Genomic DNA, 17,468 nt, shown 5'->3' with positions numbered 1-17,468 from the left:
AGTGTATCTACAAGTTTGTTAGCCACTCTGAGTGTTATGAATTTTTGACATGAGAATGTTAAAAATCCATCCAGGAGGCTTCCCTGGTGGTCCAATGGTTAAGAAAAATCACTTTCTAATGCAAAGAACATGAATTCCATCCCTGGTCCCTGATTGGGGAACCAAGATCCTCCATGCCGTGGGGCGCCAAACCCCATGTGTCATAATTACTGAGCTCATGAACTCTAGAGCCCACACACCCACAATAAAACTAAGACCTGAGGCAGCCATAAATAAATAGTTTTTAAAAATTCACCCAGAAAATAAACATACTATTAGTACATGTTCATAACTCAGGAGCAACTGTATAAAACCCTTTTGGATATGTTCAAAAGGTCCCTTAAGGTGTGGTTCTAATCCAAGTCTCACAATTATAGGTTTTCTAGAATTATTCTAGTTTCAGAGGAGGTGTGAATTACTCTGATATAATGCACACATGTCCTAATCAGTGTTTAATAATGTGGCGAATTTATTTCTGTAGCAGTCCGTTGTTCTATGTAGTGTTTTAGCAAGTATCCATTTGAAATTTTATCTGGTGCAACTAAGGAGCAATCCTGACTTTGCCAGATGTTATCCTCATTGATATTGTAACCTGATCATTCCAATAGCTTCCTTACAAAATTAGGTAGAATTTTGTGCTTTTAAATGGAATCTTTGAACCTGATCCTACACTTGGTTTTCTGATCTATAAGAGGTCCTTCAAAAAGGACTTTGGGTGCTTTTTTCTTCTCAATAGTTATGTGAATCCTTAAAGTAAACAATGAAGGACAAATGAATCCACTTTTGTTCCTCATATATGCATAGTTGGACCCCCAGGCATGAGAGAGGGATCATCACTACGAAAGCTGCATCAAGTTACCCTGCCCTTCCTCCTCCATGGAGTGGGCTCCATTGCTCCCTGGCCGTACCCTATGTAGGCTTCTGTTTGACCCAGTTGTGTGGAAATTATGGTAGGAGTGCTCCAGCTTGTTTCATTAACAGCAAAGAAGATCCAATAATAAATGAAATAGAAAAGGCCATTTTTATCATAAAAATTCAGTAATATATCTTTCCCAAGCTCTGAAGCTGACATAATCAGAGGAAACTCATTTATCTCTGGAATTACAAAGGAATAGCCATATAAAATAGTGACTGTTCATTACAGAGAAATGGGAAGGAGTAGAACAAAAGAAAAGGTGAGAGCTCAGTAGAACACAAACAAGTATGTAGCTACCCGTATACACTTTTCACGAATGTTCTAAGAATACTCCCATTTCTAGCAGTGTGATGTGCTATGTGCCTGGATATTGAAAACAACTAATAATGTGGATAGAATCTAATTTTAAAAGGATTCTTAAATGTTTCCATAAATGTGTATACTTAAGGAATATTCATACCAAAAGCCTGGAACCCAAAGAAGAAGAGCCCTGAAGCCACATTTCACTCTCTAAACATTTGCTGAACTAAGTGAATCTAAGCAGTTTTGACAGTCTGCCAGAACTCAGTGGAAAGGAAGCAAAACCCAGAGCCCGCCCGAAGTAGGAAATATGGTGGGTTTGATCCATGGGTTGGGAAGATCCACTGGAGAAAGAAATGGCTACCCACTCCAGTGTTCTTGCCTGGAGAATTCCATGGACAGAGGAGCCTGGTGGGCTACAGTCCATGGGGTCGCAAAGAGTCAGTCACTACTAAACAACTAAGCACACCTGCCCTAAAGCTAAGACTTGAAAAGCTATGCATACAGCATAAGAGCGATTTAGAAATATGTCTCTGGACCGCAAGGAAGACTGTCTATGTCTAACTCAATTTATAAACACAAGGTGACCTTTACACAGGCTTACTTATCAAATTTGCACTAACTTAGTCTGAGAATTTAGTTTAAAGTAATCCTGAAAGAAATTTGGAACTGTGGTGTTGGAGAAGACTCTTGAGAGTCCCTTGGACTGCAAGGAGATCCAACCAGTCAACCTAAAGGAAATCAGTCCTGAATTCATTGGGAGGACTGATGCTGCAGCTGAAACTCCAATACTTTGGCCACCTGATATGAAGAACTGACTCATTGGGAAAGACCCTGATGCTGGGAAAGATTGAAGGAGGGAGGAGAAGGAGATGACAGAGGATGAGATCACCAGAGGTCGGATCACCGACTCAATAGACAAGAGTTTGAGCAAGCTCCAGAATTTGGTGAAGGACAGGGAAGCCTGGCATGGTGCAGTCCATGGGGTCACAAAGAGTCAGACATGACTGATCAACTGAACTGAACTGAATTCTAAAAGACTAATGCCCCGGGAAACTGACATAAGCAAATTCTGATCCTCCTCTGAAGTATTCCTATTCTGAAGGATACTTATCTTCTCAAAGAATTTCACATACACAGAAGTTCCTGGTCTAAAATTACTAAACACATTGGCACAATGAGTAACTAAGCATGGCATGATGAGTAACAGCCATCATATGGCAGAATCAGATTTAGATTTTGGAATTATCAGACAAAAAAATGTTAAACATTCTTAATATAGTCTAAGAATTAAAAAAGAGGCCTTAAATATGTGAATGAAGAGCAAACAAGATTTGATAAAGAACCAAAGAGATCTTCAAGAAATAAAAACAATAGAAATTTAAAACATTAGATGGATTGAATGGTAACTTTAAAAAAGCTGAAGAAAGAACTAAGGAACTTAAGAAGTTATAAAGTATGTAGCACAGAAAGACCAAAAAATGAAAAATGTGAAAAAATGATTAAGAGACTTACAGAATAATAAGAAAATCTAACGTATTTTTAATTGGAATGCCAGGAAGAAGAGAGAGAATGAGACAGGATCAATATTTGAAGAGAACTTTCCAGAAGAGAGAAAGGGTGTCAATTTAAAGAAGCCAAGTGAATCCCAAGCAGAATAAATAAAAAGAAATCTGTACTGGACATACATACTTGAAATATGCAACATATCTAATTTATTGACTAAAAGTTTTGGATTCTAGACTTTATAGACAGTGAGCTTGCAGAGATTCATTTTCTGCTGATTTAAAGCAAAAGGCTTAACTAAACCAAAATTGTTTTTGTTTGCAAAGTATAAAAGTAATAATCAAAAGATTACTTACTATACAAATAGTGCAAAACAAAAATTATTATGGAAGCCTGAGGCCCTGTTTTTTTTAAAGATACTTTCTAACAAGTATTAACTATACATGTTTTTATATACATTATATTAATTAGTTAATATAAGGCATATAATTTATATGCCTTTCTAGATGAAATTTATGTACCTAAGATTGCATTTCTCTTAGCATAATGCTAATTTCAAAACTATCTGGAGAAATACTTACATTTCTGTTTAGTGAAGAAAAGAACCAATATTTGGCTTCTTTTTTTTTTTTTTTTTACCACTTACATAATCAGGGTGGTCATAAATGTTAGTTTTTTATTTGTTTACAACACATTATTTTTAAGTACCCACAAAATTATAGTGCATGAGTGAAAATATTACTAGTTAGCAGCTTTTGTTGTAATAACTCACTGATTTTTATCCTTCTAAATAATTATAATAATTCTTTTATCACCATTTCTGTCTTTTCTAGGAAAGCAGATAAATGTCAGTGACCTAAAAAAAGCTCTAAAAGACATGAAAGTAGAAGTCACAGATAAGGAATACTTGAATTTAGTAAAAACTCTACCAGTTGATGGTAAGGATTTTAAAATTATATATGTATTCTTCAAATGGCTTTAGAGTGCTTGACTGTGTCGTTTTCTTCTAAAATAACTCTGTATTGCTAGCAAGTTGTTATTTTTTCTTTTTGTAATCATTTTGGAAAACTTTCAGTACTTGATTTTTGCCAAAGAAAATCTGGGTCATTTAATTTATATTATGGTAGGCAATAGCTATTTCACTCATTCCTACCAAAAAATTATATGTATTACTGTCCTTGATTCCACTAATATGCCTGATAGTAAGTGGAAGGGTGTGAAAATGGAAGGGTAAAGGGTACAAAGGAAGAAGTCAGAGATAAAAGAAAATCAAATGGGATATACAAGGTTTAGGACATCCCTGGTAGCTCAACTGGTAAGGAATCTTCCTGCAATCCGGGAGACCTGGGTTCCATCCCTGGGTTGGGAAGATCCCCTGGAGAAGGGAACAGCTACCCACTCCAGTATTCTGGCCTGGAGAATTCCATGGACTGTATAGTCCATGGGGTCCCAGAGAGTTGGACAAGACAGAGAGAGCAACTTTCACTTTTATACAAGGTTTAGACCAATAATCATTGTTTTTATCCAAGAGCTAATAGATTTGCCTCATTAAGGTCTTTCTCCAAACAACTTTTGTTACTATTTGAGAGCAAATAGGTACATTTCAGGAGAAAAGAATTATTAAAATTCTCTTTTTGAAATTATGAGATTAGGGGAAGAATTGCAGAATTTTTTTTAGGTGAATCCCCTTTTTACTTTTTCTCTGACATGAATTATGCCTTTTCTTACAGTTGAAGGAAAGGTGTTTCAAAAAAGGTTGCTAGACAGTGTGAAGAATCTTAAAAGTGAGTGAAAAGTATGATGAGAAGTCAAATAAATCTGAGATATTATTGTATATTTTTATATATGCTAACTTATTTTTTATTACATTAAAAATCCCATATGTGTATTTTCTCAGTATTTATGCATGTATTATACATGTTATGCCATAAATCCCTGGAAAATTACCCGGTCCTTTTAAAATTTTCACTTTGTTGATTGAATGAAAGATGAAGTTGAATTATCAGTTGATCCTCCTTGTACCCTTGACTGGGTGTTACTGCACCTTAACGTCTTCTTGATTAAAGTGTTAACTGTAATACACATGAATTAATGCAGATTTTTCTCACATCTTGGTATCTTTCTTGCCTCTTCTAAGGAGGAAAGATTGATATGACTAACCTGGTCACGTTTTTGGAAAATATGGGGATTGAGCTTTCACATAAAGAGCTTGAAGATTTTTCACAATACCTGCCAGTTGATGGTGAGCATTGTAGATAAAAATTTATTCCCTTTAGTACATCTTGGGTTTGAGAACATCTATAAATTAATGATAGTACTTATTTGGTATTAACAGGGCATTTTTAACAGCTTGTAGCCAAACTCAGGTCTCAAATGAAAACACATCCTTGTATCTTCATTAATCCAAGACCAAAAAATGTTTTCCACTGTGAATAATAAAAATTCATGAGAATGCTAACAGATCAAAAAATGAAGAAGAAGAAGAAGGAAGATAGAATGAGAACTATTTTAAAGAAACATTAAATAATAAGTCAAAAGAAAAAAACAACCTATAATGAGGAGTAATTAAATGTATGCCTCAGTTGTTCTGATATAAACAGAAGATTAAAAGGAGACAGAAAAACACTAAGAATTTTAAAAGAGCATAATGATACTCACTGTTGGGTATAATGTGGGATTAGGGTATTATTTATATTAATACAATGAACATTTTTCCAAGGTAAAATAAATTAGTTACCAATATTAATCAAAGATGAAGTGAAAATATAAATAGGCCAATAATGATAGTTGGAAAAAACTATAAAATAAGTATACCTATCAGCCACCACCCATCACTCCAACAAAAGGTGACAGCCCTGCAGAAAATAAATTTGAGAATAAATTCCTTCAAAATTTCAAGGAATTGTTTGTTTTAATGCTAAACTGGTCCAGAGAACTCCAGTTTAAGATGATGAGAAAACATTATAAACTAAATAAAAACATTTAGTTTTTATTTCCTCCAATACCTAACAAAGGAGCAACAAAAATGAAAAAGTAAAAAATCCACAAAGGAAATTTAACATCAATCAAATAATAGAAAAAGACCAATCTAATGCCATAAATATTTAAAGGAGACAACCAGAGAACCTATAAGAATAGGGAAGGAATGGAGACACATACGTATAGAGAATGGACTTCTGGACACAGCGGGGGAAGGAAAGGATGGGGCGATTTGAGGAAGTGGCACTGACATACATACACTATCATGTGTAAAACAGAGAGGGAGTGGGAAGCTGCTGTATAACACAGGGAGCCCAGACTGGTGCTCTGTGAGAACCTATAGGAGTGGGATCGCGGAAGGAGAGGAAGGAGGCTTAAGAGGGAGGGAGTATATATGTAATTATGACTGATTCTCATCGTTGTATGGCAGAAACAAATGCAACATTGTAAAGCAATTTTCCTCCAATTAAAAAAAGATTCTAAAGTAGAAACTACTGCAACAGAGCTAGGCTCCTCTGAGCCTCTCTCCTCCCACAGAAATTAAATTGGTGAAATCCAGAGAGTTATCACTAAAATGCCCAGATCTGGGATGAAGAAAACTGGGTACGTAACTTTTTTCTCTCTCCATTTATGAGGAAGAAGAAGAAACAGTTGTTGGGGAGAAATGGCTACAACAGAGAAAATGAATGATTGGAATCACTCATTGATAGAAGTAAAAGCTTCAGAGCCCTAGGCTGAATCAGGGGTCTCATCTGAAGCCCAAGAATACCATCCCATAGGCAGATCTGGGTTTTGGTGAAATGTCTTTACCAGGGTCTCAGAGCAATGACCCCTGTTGGGACATTTAACCAAAGTTCAGATACGAGAGCAGGGCTCAAGTATAAGACCACATGACATACCTCACTCTACCCTTAGATTACAATAAAAGTGGGTAGAACAATTTTCTTCAAATGCCATCTCACTGAAGAAAGCAAACTAGTCTCAGCTGCTGTAGAAAGGGCTATTAAAAGATATATTAAATCCTGAGAATAAAATGAAGATCTGGACAGAGTTGCTGAAGCATATGCAAGATTGGAAAAAAAAAAAAAAGGATATGGTGGCAATTCTAGCATTAACACAGTGAAGAAAAACAGAAAAGTGAAAAGGAAAGGTAAGAAGATAGGATGAAGGAAGACAGCATGCAAAAGACAAATAATCCATCAAGTAGAAAATATAACCTAAGGAACAATGAAAAAGAGGTTGTTGACAATTAATTCATATTACAGGACAACTTTAATGGATTCAATAAAACTAAAGCTCAAAAATGAGATGGTACCATAACATATAAATCTTAAAAAGGTAAATTGCAGAACTAAAAAAAGAATAAGTACAAAAAGTCATTATAGAATTATTAAGTAAATTATAAACATCAAAATTTAAAAATATAAAGCACTAAAAATCATATTACAGTGTGAGCAGACTTGGTACAGTAAATACAGAGAAAAAAGATTAAAATTATCAAAAATCTAGTAGATATGGATGATTCACAAAGGCATCCACCATAAGAATATCAAATATCTTTAGAAGAGAGTATAACAATTAAAACTTTTTAATCAATGATAGTTTTTAAAAAAGAAAATTTCTATAAAATGAAGGAATGAATGCAGATCAAAAATGTCACACCAGGCTCCAGAAAATGGTGATCCAGAGTGCCCTACAGTGAAATATTTTCTAGTTTGCTTACTGAACTTAAAGGAAAAATGAGAATTTTTCAGATGCACAGATGATAGAAAGCAGGTAACAGATGAGGAGAGGAAGTGATGGGTTTCCAAAGCAACATTCAGCTCCAGAAAAGAATGTCAGAGTATCTACAAAGGTGAAAAACAAAGTGTGACAAAGAGTATTATGTACAGCTATGATGTCATTCAAATATACATAAAAATTTTATATATAAATATAAAATTACAACTTTTAATAATATGGGAAAAACTAAATGAATTCAGCACCTCTTGAAAAAAAGATGATGAAATATAGTTAAGAAATAACTTAAAATTGAGCAAAAGGAAACAATAGTGAAAAGGCTGGTGGTGACCTGTAAATCTGTTTGAATACCGAGCAAGTACTAGACAATTGTGGGGATGATAGATACAAAATATCATGTTTATATGTGTCAGTGTAACAGTGATAACATAACTAATAAAAACATGAAAGTGAGGGGGGAAATGGGAGGAAGTGAGAAAATGCTTTTCATAGCAGGAAATCAGGTGATAGTTTTTAAAATTGAAAGATTAAGTTTGAAAATATGGCTTCACCTCTGTTTTTCATATTCTTTTAAAATTAACTGGCCATCTTCATAAATATCTCTTGTACAGGTATATTTATTAGAAATTGAAGATTCTTATTTTTAAAACCATATATATAGTGCTTTTTGAAAATAATTCTCTATATCTATCTTACCTGTGCACCTTCTTGAAAATAATTCTGTATATCTATCTTACCTGTGCAACTTCATAGATGAGAGTCTGTGGAATGACCAGTGATTATCTCTATGGGAGATAGGATTTGGAGTAATGTCTTTACTTTTCCTAGTACATAGAGAAATATATAATACATAGAGAAAAGTGTGTAAAACATGAATTTCCTGTGTAACTAATGGTTATAAAACAAACAGCTGTATACTCTCCACCAACATCTAAAATCCACCGTGTTCTCTTTCCCAACACTGCCCACTCAATGTAATCACCACCATAATCCTTATGGTAATCACTACTTCAGTTTTATTCATATTTTACCACATAAATATGCATCTCAAATTTTATAGTTCACCCATATTTTGAACTTCATATGAATGGAATCACATAGCAAGGAACATTTTGTCAATGGCTTCTTTTTAATGAGTATCGGGGTAACTTACTGAAGGTTAAGTTTATATTTTTCTGATTACTAATGAGGTTGAGACCTTTTTATATATCTATTAATTATTTGTGTAGCCTCTTTTGTGGACTGACTTTTCAATTATATTGCCTATCTTTCTACTGTGATTTTTTTTCTTATTGAACTGTGGAAGTTCTTTGTGTATTCTCTGTATAGGCAATTTGAGGCTAATTTGCAAAGCAAAGAACTGTCTCTTTGGCTTGCTTTTTCATTCTTTTAATGGTGTCTTCCAGTGAACAGAAGTTCTTAATTTAAATGTAGTCAAATATATCAATCTTTTCCCTGATGGTTAGTATCTTTTATACCATATAAGAGAAATCTTTTCCTATCCTAAGGTCATTAAAGTATTGTCCCACATTATCTTTTTAAAATTCCTTTGTTTTGCATTTCAAATTTAACTAACAATCCACCTGGATACGATTTTTGTATATGGGATGCCGTAGGGGTTAAGTTTCTTTTCTTTCCCATATGAATACCAAATTTTTCAGTAGCGTATTTGAAAATACCATCAGTACTATCTTTTCTTGCTATAGTGCCAACTTTCTACAGTCAAATAACATGGATCTCAGAGCAGAGTATGAATTCATGCAGTATAAGGTAGGGGAGAGAGGTAGAGCCTCAGTTCTGCCCTACCTAGCTTACAGTGTGAGTATGGACAAAAGCCTTTCAGTTTCCCTGGGGACTTGCCTCCTCAAGTATAGAATTGAGGAGGGTGAGCTAGATGCCTTTTAAGAGACCTGTCGGATTCATGTCAATGTATGGCAAAACCAATACAATATTGTAAAGTAAAATAAATAAATAAAACTGAGATTAAAAAATGAGAGAGAGAGACCTGTCAACTAAAAGAATCTAAGTCAGCTTGAGATACCATCTTTGAGCAGACATTTAGGTGGCAAAGAAATAAATTAAAAAACAAGGGAGTTAGGCATTTATTTTTGATGCCCTCACTCAGAATTTTTCTGCACCACAGTGCAAGGAAATTGTTGCCTGATACTTTATCTAATGGTTGGTAATATTAAAGGTAATCCCACCCTCAAGATCTTCTGTGTGGATTGACTGCATGTGTAGCAGGGACATTTAGAGTTTCTTCATGCTTGCCCATTCATTCATTTTCAATTATTTATTCATTCATTTTATAAATGTGCTTTCAGCACTTGCCATTTTCCATCCTTGTGCTAGAAATAAAGACTGTAAAGATAAAAAAAAAGAAAATTTTATAAAAATGTAAAAAATATCAGGCCAATTTTGGATTTAGAAACAGTACATGACCTGCAGTCAGGGCTTCTTGCCTCCAAATTTTAAAAGCCATCAACCTGGTCAGAAAAAAATGCCAAGCCATTTTCAAGCCATTCAGCAGAGATCCAATGACAGCACACCTGTTAAACATACATTTCCTAAAATTCTCCCAGAAAGGCAACTTTAATGAAATTAGTTCTAATGAAAGGATACTAGCGAGTTCAGTGAGAAATACAATATTTTTTTCTTTACATAGCAGAAAATTGACACAAAGAGAGATGGCTTCTGCTTTTCTGTTCCCTAAAAAGAATACAAATGTCACTTCTGGAATCTAACATACAGGCTTAATTTTCAAAATATATAATTTTATTTTCTTCATAAGGCAGCCATACATAATAAACCCTAAGAACAAAACAGTCACAAACTTTTTCTGTAAACCTGGACTTATTGAAGGCTTCCACTAGTCTCCAGGAGCTTACAGCCAGATTAGTCCTGATGTTTCAAATAATCAAGCTTTCTCCACAGCCAAAATTCCTTCTATGTTTGGGCTGTTGAACACAAGCTCAGGAGATAATTTGTCTTCAACATAGTCCATCTCTGTTCCTAAAGGAATTGCTATGCTTTCTTTTCAATAAAGACTGACTCCATCTCAAACAACTTCTTCATCAGAGTCTCCTTTTGTCTTCATACCTTCTAGAATATAAGAAAAGCCATTTCAGCTCCTGGTTTGGACACAGACTTTCACATGACTGTGTTCAGGGTTCAGACTTATCTTTAAGAAGTTCTTTACTGCAATGTGTCAGGGTGAGGGTAGCCTTGGGCTTGCAGCTTCCTCTTGCTCACAGCCCCAACCATGGCCAGGACTAACAAAGGCTAACTCGTTTTTAATCTCAAAGGGAAATAATTCCATATTTCACCAGCAAATATTACTTTGTTGAAGGTTTTTTGTGATTTGGGGTTATTTACATAACCTTTAGTAAATTAAAGGAGTTCTCCTCTATTCCTATTTTTGTTTTGGATGTTGACATTTATCCAATTCATTTTTTATACACCTGATCATTGCATGTAATAAAGTGTTTATGAAGTGATTATATAGTATTTCTCCTTAAATATATTAATCTGGGGTACTACATTGATTGATTTTTGCATATTAAAAAACTTTGCACTCCTGGAATATATTAATCATGATGGATTATCACTTATATATTATTGGATTCAGAATGATAATATTTTATTGAAGATTTTTGCATTCATGTTTATAAGAGATTTTCCTTATTTGTTCAGTCTTCATTAAATTTTACTAGCAAAGTTAAAAAATATGTTGAGTATTTCTTGTTTGAATTCTCTGAAAGAGTTTTTTAAGGTGGCATCATTTCATTCTTAAATGTTTGGTGGGATTAACCAATGAAGACATCTTGAGTCTGAATTATTATCTTATTGTTGTTTGTGTTGTTGGAATTTTTAACTTCCAATTAAAAAGACTGTTTCTTCTTGTGTCAGTTTGGTAAACTGGTTTTCTAGGAATTTGTCAATTTTATATGAATTTTTAATGTATTTAAATAAAATTATTTAATAACTATCTTTTGCAAGATTAGTATGGGAATCTTGCTTATTCCTAATATTGGTTATTTATGCCTTTCCTCTTTTTTTCTTGGTTAGTCTTACCAAGGGTCTAACAAGTATTAAAAGTCATTCCAAACAACCAACTTTTCACTTTGTTAAACCTCTACATTCTTAATTCCTTTTTGTTTCATTAATTTCTGCTCTTTGTAATTTTCTTTGATTTCATTTGCTATTCTTTTTCTAACTTAAGGTGCATGCTTAGCTTATTGATTTTTAATTTTTTTCTTTTCTAATATATTTTGAATTCTGATATATATTTTTTTAGTTATTCAGTTTAAAATATTTCTTAGTTCTATTGTGATTTATTCTCAACCCTCATGTGTGTGTGCTGTTACTTCAGTCGTGTAACAAGACCCTTGGTAAGACTAACCAAGAAAAAAAGAGGAAAGGCACCTGTTTGTGACCCCATGGACTGTAGCCTGCTAGGCTTCTCTCCATGGGATTCTCCAGGCAAAAATACTGGAATGGGTTGCCATTTCCTCCTCCTCTTCCCAAACCAGGGATGAATTTTGAGACATGATATATTTTTTAGTTATTCAGTTTAAGATATTTCTTAGTTCTGTTGTGATTTATTTTCAACCCTCAGATATTCCCATGTGCGTTATTTCTAGGTTAATTGCATGGTAGTCGAAGAACCTACTCTGTGATTTTAATCCCTTTACATTTTATTGTATTTTATTTTTCAACAACTTTATTGATATATAATCTACATACCATACAATTTGCCCATCTGAAGTATTCAATTCAACAGGTTTTAGCATATTCATAGGCTTACGTGACCATCACCATAATAGATTTTAGAACTTTGTTGTTGTTTTTGTTCAGTCATCCAGTCATGTTCAACTCTTTGTGACCCCAGCCAAGCCTCCCTGTCCCTCACCATCTCCCAAAGTTTGCCCAAGTTCATGTCCATTGTATCGGTGATGGCATTCAGCCATCTCTCCTTCTGCCCTCAGTCTTTCCCAGCATCAGGGACTTATCCAATGAGTCAGCTGTTCACTTCAGGTGACCAAAATACTGGAGCTTCAGCTTCGGCTTCAGTCCTTCCAATGAGTATTTAGGGTTGATTTCCCTTAAGATTGACTAGCTTGATCTCCTTACTGGCTAAGGGACTCTCAGGAGTCTTCTCCAGCACTACAGCTCGAAGGTATCAATTCTTTGGTGCTCTTCCTTCTTTATGGGCTAGCTCTCACAACCGTACATGACCACTGGGAAGACCATAGCCTCAACCATACAGACCTTTGTTGGCAGAGTAATGTCTCTGCTTTCCAACACACTGTCTAGGTTTGTCATAGCGTTCCTGCCAAGAAGCAATCATCTTGTGATTTCATGACTGCAGTCACTATCTGCAGTGATTTTAGCGCCCAAGAAGAGGAAGTCTGTCACTACTTACACCTTTTCCCCTTCTATTTGCCATGAAGTAATGGGGCTGGATGCCACGATCTTAGTTTTTTTAATGTTTAGTTTTAAGCCAGCTCTTTCACTCTCCTCCTTCACCTGACATCAATATGCTCTTTAGTTCCTCTTCGCTTTCTGCCATTAGAATGGTATCATCCGCATATCTGAGGTTGTTAATGCTTCTCCTGCCTATCTTAATTCCAGCTTGTAACTCATCCGGCCCAGCATTTCTCATGATGCGCTCAGCATATAGGTTAAATAAACAGGGTGACAGCAGACAGCCCTGGCGTACTCCTTTCTTAATCCTGAACGAGTCAATTGTTCCATACAGACTCTAACTGTTGCTTCTTGACCCACATACAGGCTTCTTAGGAGACAGGTAAGATGGTTTGGTATTCCCATCTCTTTAAGAGCTTTCCACAGACTGTTATGATCCACACAGTCAAAGGCTTTGGTATAGTCGATGAAACAAAAGTAGACAGATTTTTGGAATTCCCTTGCTTTCTCTATGATCCAGCGAATGTTAACAATTTGATCTCTGGGTCCTCTGCCTTTTCTAAACCCAGCTTGGACTCTGGAACATTCAGTCAATCAGTTCAGTCGCTCAGTCGTGTCTGACTTTTTGTGACCCCATGAACCACAGCATGCCAGGCCTCCCTGTCCATCACCAACTCCCAGAGTTCACCGAAACCCATATCCATTGAGTCGATTATGTCATCCTCTGTCATCCCCTTCTCCTTCTGCCGTCAATCTTTCCCAGCGTAAGGGTCTTTTCAAATGAGTCATCTCTTCGCTTCAGGTGGCCAAAGTATTGGAGTTTCAGCTTCAGCGTCAGTCCTTCTAGTGAATATTCAGGACTGATTTCCTTTAGGATGGACTGGTTGGATCTCCTTGCAGTCCAAGGGACTCTCAAGAGTCTTCTCCAACACCACAGTTCAAAACCATCAATTCTTCAGCGCTCAGCTTTCTTCACAGTCCAACTCTCACATCCATACATGACCACTGGAAAAACCATAGCCTTGACTAGACGAACCTTTGTTGGCAAAGTAATGTCTCTGCTTTTCAATATGCTGTCTAGGTTGGTCATAACTTTCCTTCCAAGGAGTAAGTGTCTTAATTTCATGGCTGCAGTCACCGTCTGCAGTGATTTTGGAGCCCAGAAAAATAAAGTCAGCTACTGTTTGCACTGTTTCCCCACCTATTTGCCTGGAACATTACCAAACCCCAAAAGGAAACCTCTTACCCACTAACAGTCATCCCCTACTCTCTTCTTCTCAGCCTCTAGCAACCATTAATCTGCTTTTCATCTCTACCGGCTTGCCTGTTCTGGAGATTTCATGTGTTCTGGAGAATCATAAGTGACTGGTTTCTTTCATATAGCATAATGTTTTCAAGGCTTATCCATTTTATATCATGTATCACCACTTCATTCATTTTCGTTGCCAAGCAATCTTCCATGATGTGGATATACCACTTTTTGTTTCTTCATTCGTAAGTTGATGAACATTTGGGGTTTGTTTCCACATTTTGGCTATTATGAATAATGCTGCTATGAATAGTCTCATGTAAATTTTTATGGATACATGTTTTCATTATTATTGGGCATATTCTTAGGAGTGGAAATGCTGGAACATATGATAACTCTATGTTTAACATTTTGGGGAATTGAAATTATTTTACAAAGCAATTGTATCATTTTACATTTCCATCAGCAACATGTGAGGGTTCCAATTTCTTCACATCCTTGTCACTACTTGTTATTATCTCTCTTTTTTATTATAGTCATCCTAGTGATGTGAAGTGGTAGTTTTCATTTTTATTTATTTTATGTCTAATGATGTTGCACATCTCTTCACGTACTTGTTGGCTATTCATATATTTCCATTAGAGAAACATATATTCAGATTCTTTACCTATTTTTCAGTTGGGTTGTCTTTTTATTATTAAGTTATAAGAATTCTTTATATATTCTATATAAAACTCCCTTATCATAAGCATGATTTTCAAATACTTTCTCCTGTTCTGTGAGTTCCTCACTTCCTTGATGGTGTCCTTTGAAGCACAAATGCTTTTAATTTTGATGAAGTCCAATTTATCTATTTTTTCTTTTGTCACCTATGCTTTTGGTGTCATATCTAAGAATGTTTTGCCTAATCCATAATAAAAATGATTTATTTTTATATTTCTTTCTAAAGGTTTTATAGTTTTAGCTCTTAATTTTGAGTCTATGATACATTAGAAATTATTTCTGTATGAAGAAGGGATCTAACTTCAGTCTTTTGCATGTGGATGAATAGTTGTCTCAGCACCATTTGTTGAAAAGTCTCCTCTTCTTCATTGAACTGTCATGGTACCCCTGTCAAAAATCAATTAATAGTAAATACAGTGATTTATTTCTGAACTCTCAGTTCCTCTCCATTGATCCATATATCTAGCCTTTTGCTGGTACTTCACTACATTGATTACTATCACTTTTTATTTTTTTAAATATAAATTTATTTATTTTAATTGGAGGTTAATTACTTTACAGTATTGTATTGGTTTTGCCATACATCAACATGAATCACTTATAAGTTTTGAAACTGGGAAGTGTGCATCTCCCAACTTTTTTCTTTTCTCTGAGATTGTTTTGGCTATTCAAGATACCTTGCATTTACATATGAATTTTAGGATTGGCTCTTGAAATTTGGCAAAAATGCCAGCTAAGATTTGATAAAAATTTTCCTTGTGTTTCTAGATCAATTCAGTGTGTGATAGAGGGTAGGGGATAGTCACAGAGAATATTACCATCGTTTCAATATTAAGTGTTCTGATCCATGATCATGGGATGTCTTTCCATTTATTTAAGTCAATCAATTTCTTGCAATAATGTTTTATAGTGTTTGAAGTATGAGTTTTGTCCCTATTTTTTGTAAATTTATTCCTCAGTGATAGGTGATTTGTTCTGTCGATGTTACTGTAGTTGGAACTGTTTTCTTAATATTATTTTGGACTGTTTATTGTCATTACTTTTATTTTTAAAGATTTATTTATTTGGCTGTGCCAGTTCTTTCTTGAGACATGCAGAATCTTTGATTTTCGTTGAGGCGTGCAGGATCTTTAGTTGAGGTATGGGAACTCTTAGTTGCATCATGTGGGGTCTAGTTTCCCGACCAAGGGTCAAACCCAGGCCTCCTGCATTGGGACCATAGAATCTTAGCCACTGGATCACTAGGAAAGCCCCTCATTACTTTTAAAATTATTGATATTTGGCTTTACAATGCAATATATGATCATTTTTGTAAATGCTCCCTATGTGAAAGGAAATATGCATTCTGAAATTATTGGGTACAGTGTTGTCTATATGTCCATTAAATCAAGTTTGTTAAATTTGTAGTTCAAATTTCCTGTAGTCTTAATGCTTTTTTTCTGCTTATTTTGTTAACTACTCAATGAAATATATTAAAATATCCAACCATAATTTAGAATTTTTCTTTTTCTCCTTCTAACTTTGCAATTTTTATGTATTTGTGACCATGTTGTTGGTGTCAATATAACTACACTACTTTGTTTTTGCTTAGTATTTGTATGGTCTATATCTACCCATCTTCTTACTTTCAACTTCTCTGAATCCTTATATTTCAGATATTTTAAATTCTTAAGTTTTAGATGGTTAGATCACTTCCTTGATGAATTTTACCTAACATGTAAATAAGATATAGTAACCTTCTTTATCAACTGTTCAAAGAACACAGAAAGCAGAAACACTTCTGGTTTGATTTATGAAACTATCTTAATCTTGATACCCAAACTTGATGAAGAAAACACACAAAAAAGGAAGATCACTAGCCAGTCTCTCTCATAAACAAATGTGCAAAAATCCTATACAAAATATTAGCAATATGAATCTATAGTTTTTATTTTTGTATTACTAATAGCAGTTATGATATTACTAACATATTTGTGTTTAAATCTACTTTTACTCAATGCCTTTATTTGTACCTGTTCAACATTCTGTTTTCTTCCATCCTTGCTTTGCTTTTGGGTTTCTATTATTTTTCTTATTAGTTTGGACTTTTTAAAGATTATTTCAGGGATTACAATATACATCCTTAATTTATCTTACTCCAATTTTATATTGGGCTTTTATCCTCATTCAAGACAGTGCAAGATTCTTGGACTATTTTCATTTTGTTACTCCCCCTTCCCAACTTATTGATTTGTTTTACACACTATGTTCCTCTAGAATTACTCATACATTATCATGTCATTTCTTCATATTCTTTCCTGCAGTCCTAAATTGAAAGGGGCCATTGATGTGACTGACTGCCGGTGGTCATCAGAAAAATATTTGGGGTGATGAAAATGTTCTAAAATGGATTATAGTGGTGATTGGACAGCTCTATTAACTTACTTGAGTGTATTCAATGGTACAATGAAAACTTATGAATTTTATAATAGTTAAGTTACATCTCAATAAAACTGTTAAAATTATAAAAAAAAAAAAAAGAAAGGGGCCATTGAATGTTAAGCAGGATTAAAATTTTTTCAACTTATTCCTAAAAAATACTTGTAAAAA

The 17,468-nt window shown here is 34.6% G+C and overlaps 1 protein-coding gene across 10 annotated transcripts in view; it reads left to right on the top strand.

The window, feature by feature from the left end:
• Nucleotides 1-3,591: 3,591 nt before the first annotated feature.
• Nucleotides 3,592-17,468, top strand: part of EFCAB3 (EF-hand calcium binding domain 3) — a 177,653-nt gene continuing 163,776 nt past the window's right edge. For 8 of the 10 annotated variants that reach the window (XM_044938817.2, XM_044938822.2, XM_044938818.2 and 5 more), the window contains exons 1-3: nt 3,592-3,699; nt 4,492-4,545; nt 4,899-5,003. In XM_044938817.2, the coding sequence (XP_044794752.2) occupies nt 3,639-3,699; nt 4,492-4,545; nt 4,899-5,003 (220 nt within the window). In that variant the 5' untranslated portion in view covers nt 3,592-3,638. The remainder of the gene's footprint in view (nt 3,700-4,491; nt 4,546-4,898; nt 5,004-17,468) is intronic. The other 2 variants (XM_044938816.2, XM_044938820.2) reach the window with 2 other exon arrangements.

This window comes from Bubalus bubalis, chromosome 3, assembly GCF_019923935.1.
Source record: "Bubalus bubalis isolate 160015118507 breed Murrah chromosome 3, NDDB_SH_1, whole genome shotgun sequence".
Taxonomy (NCBI): Eukaryota; Metazoa; Chordata; class Mammalia; order Artiodactyla; family Bovidae; genus Bubalus; species Bubalus bubalis.
The sequence above is the reverse complement of the archived record's forward strand: the minus strand, read 5'-3'. Positions and strand labels throughout refer to the sequence as shown.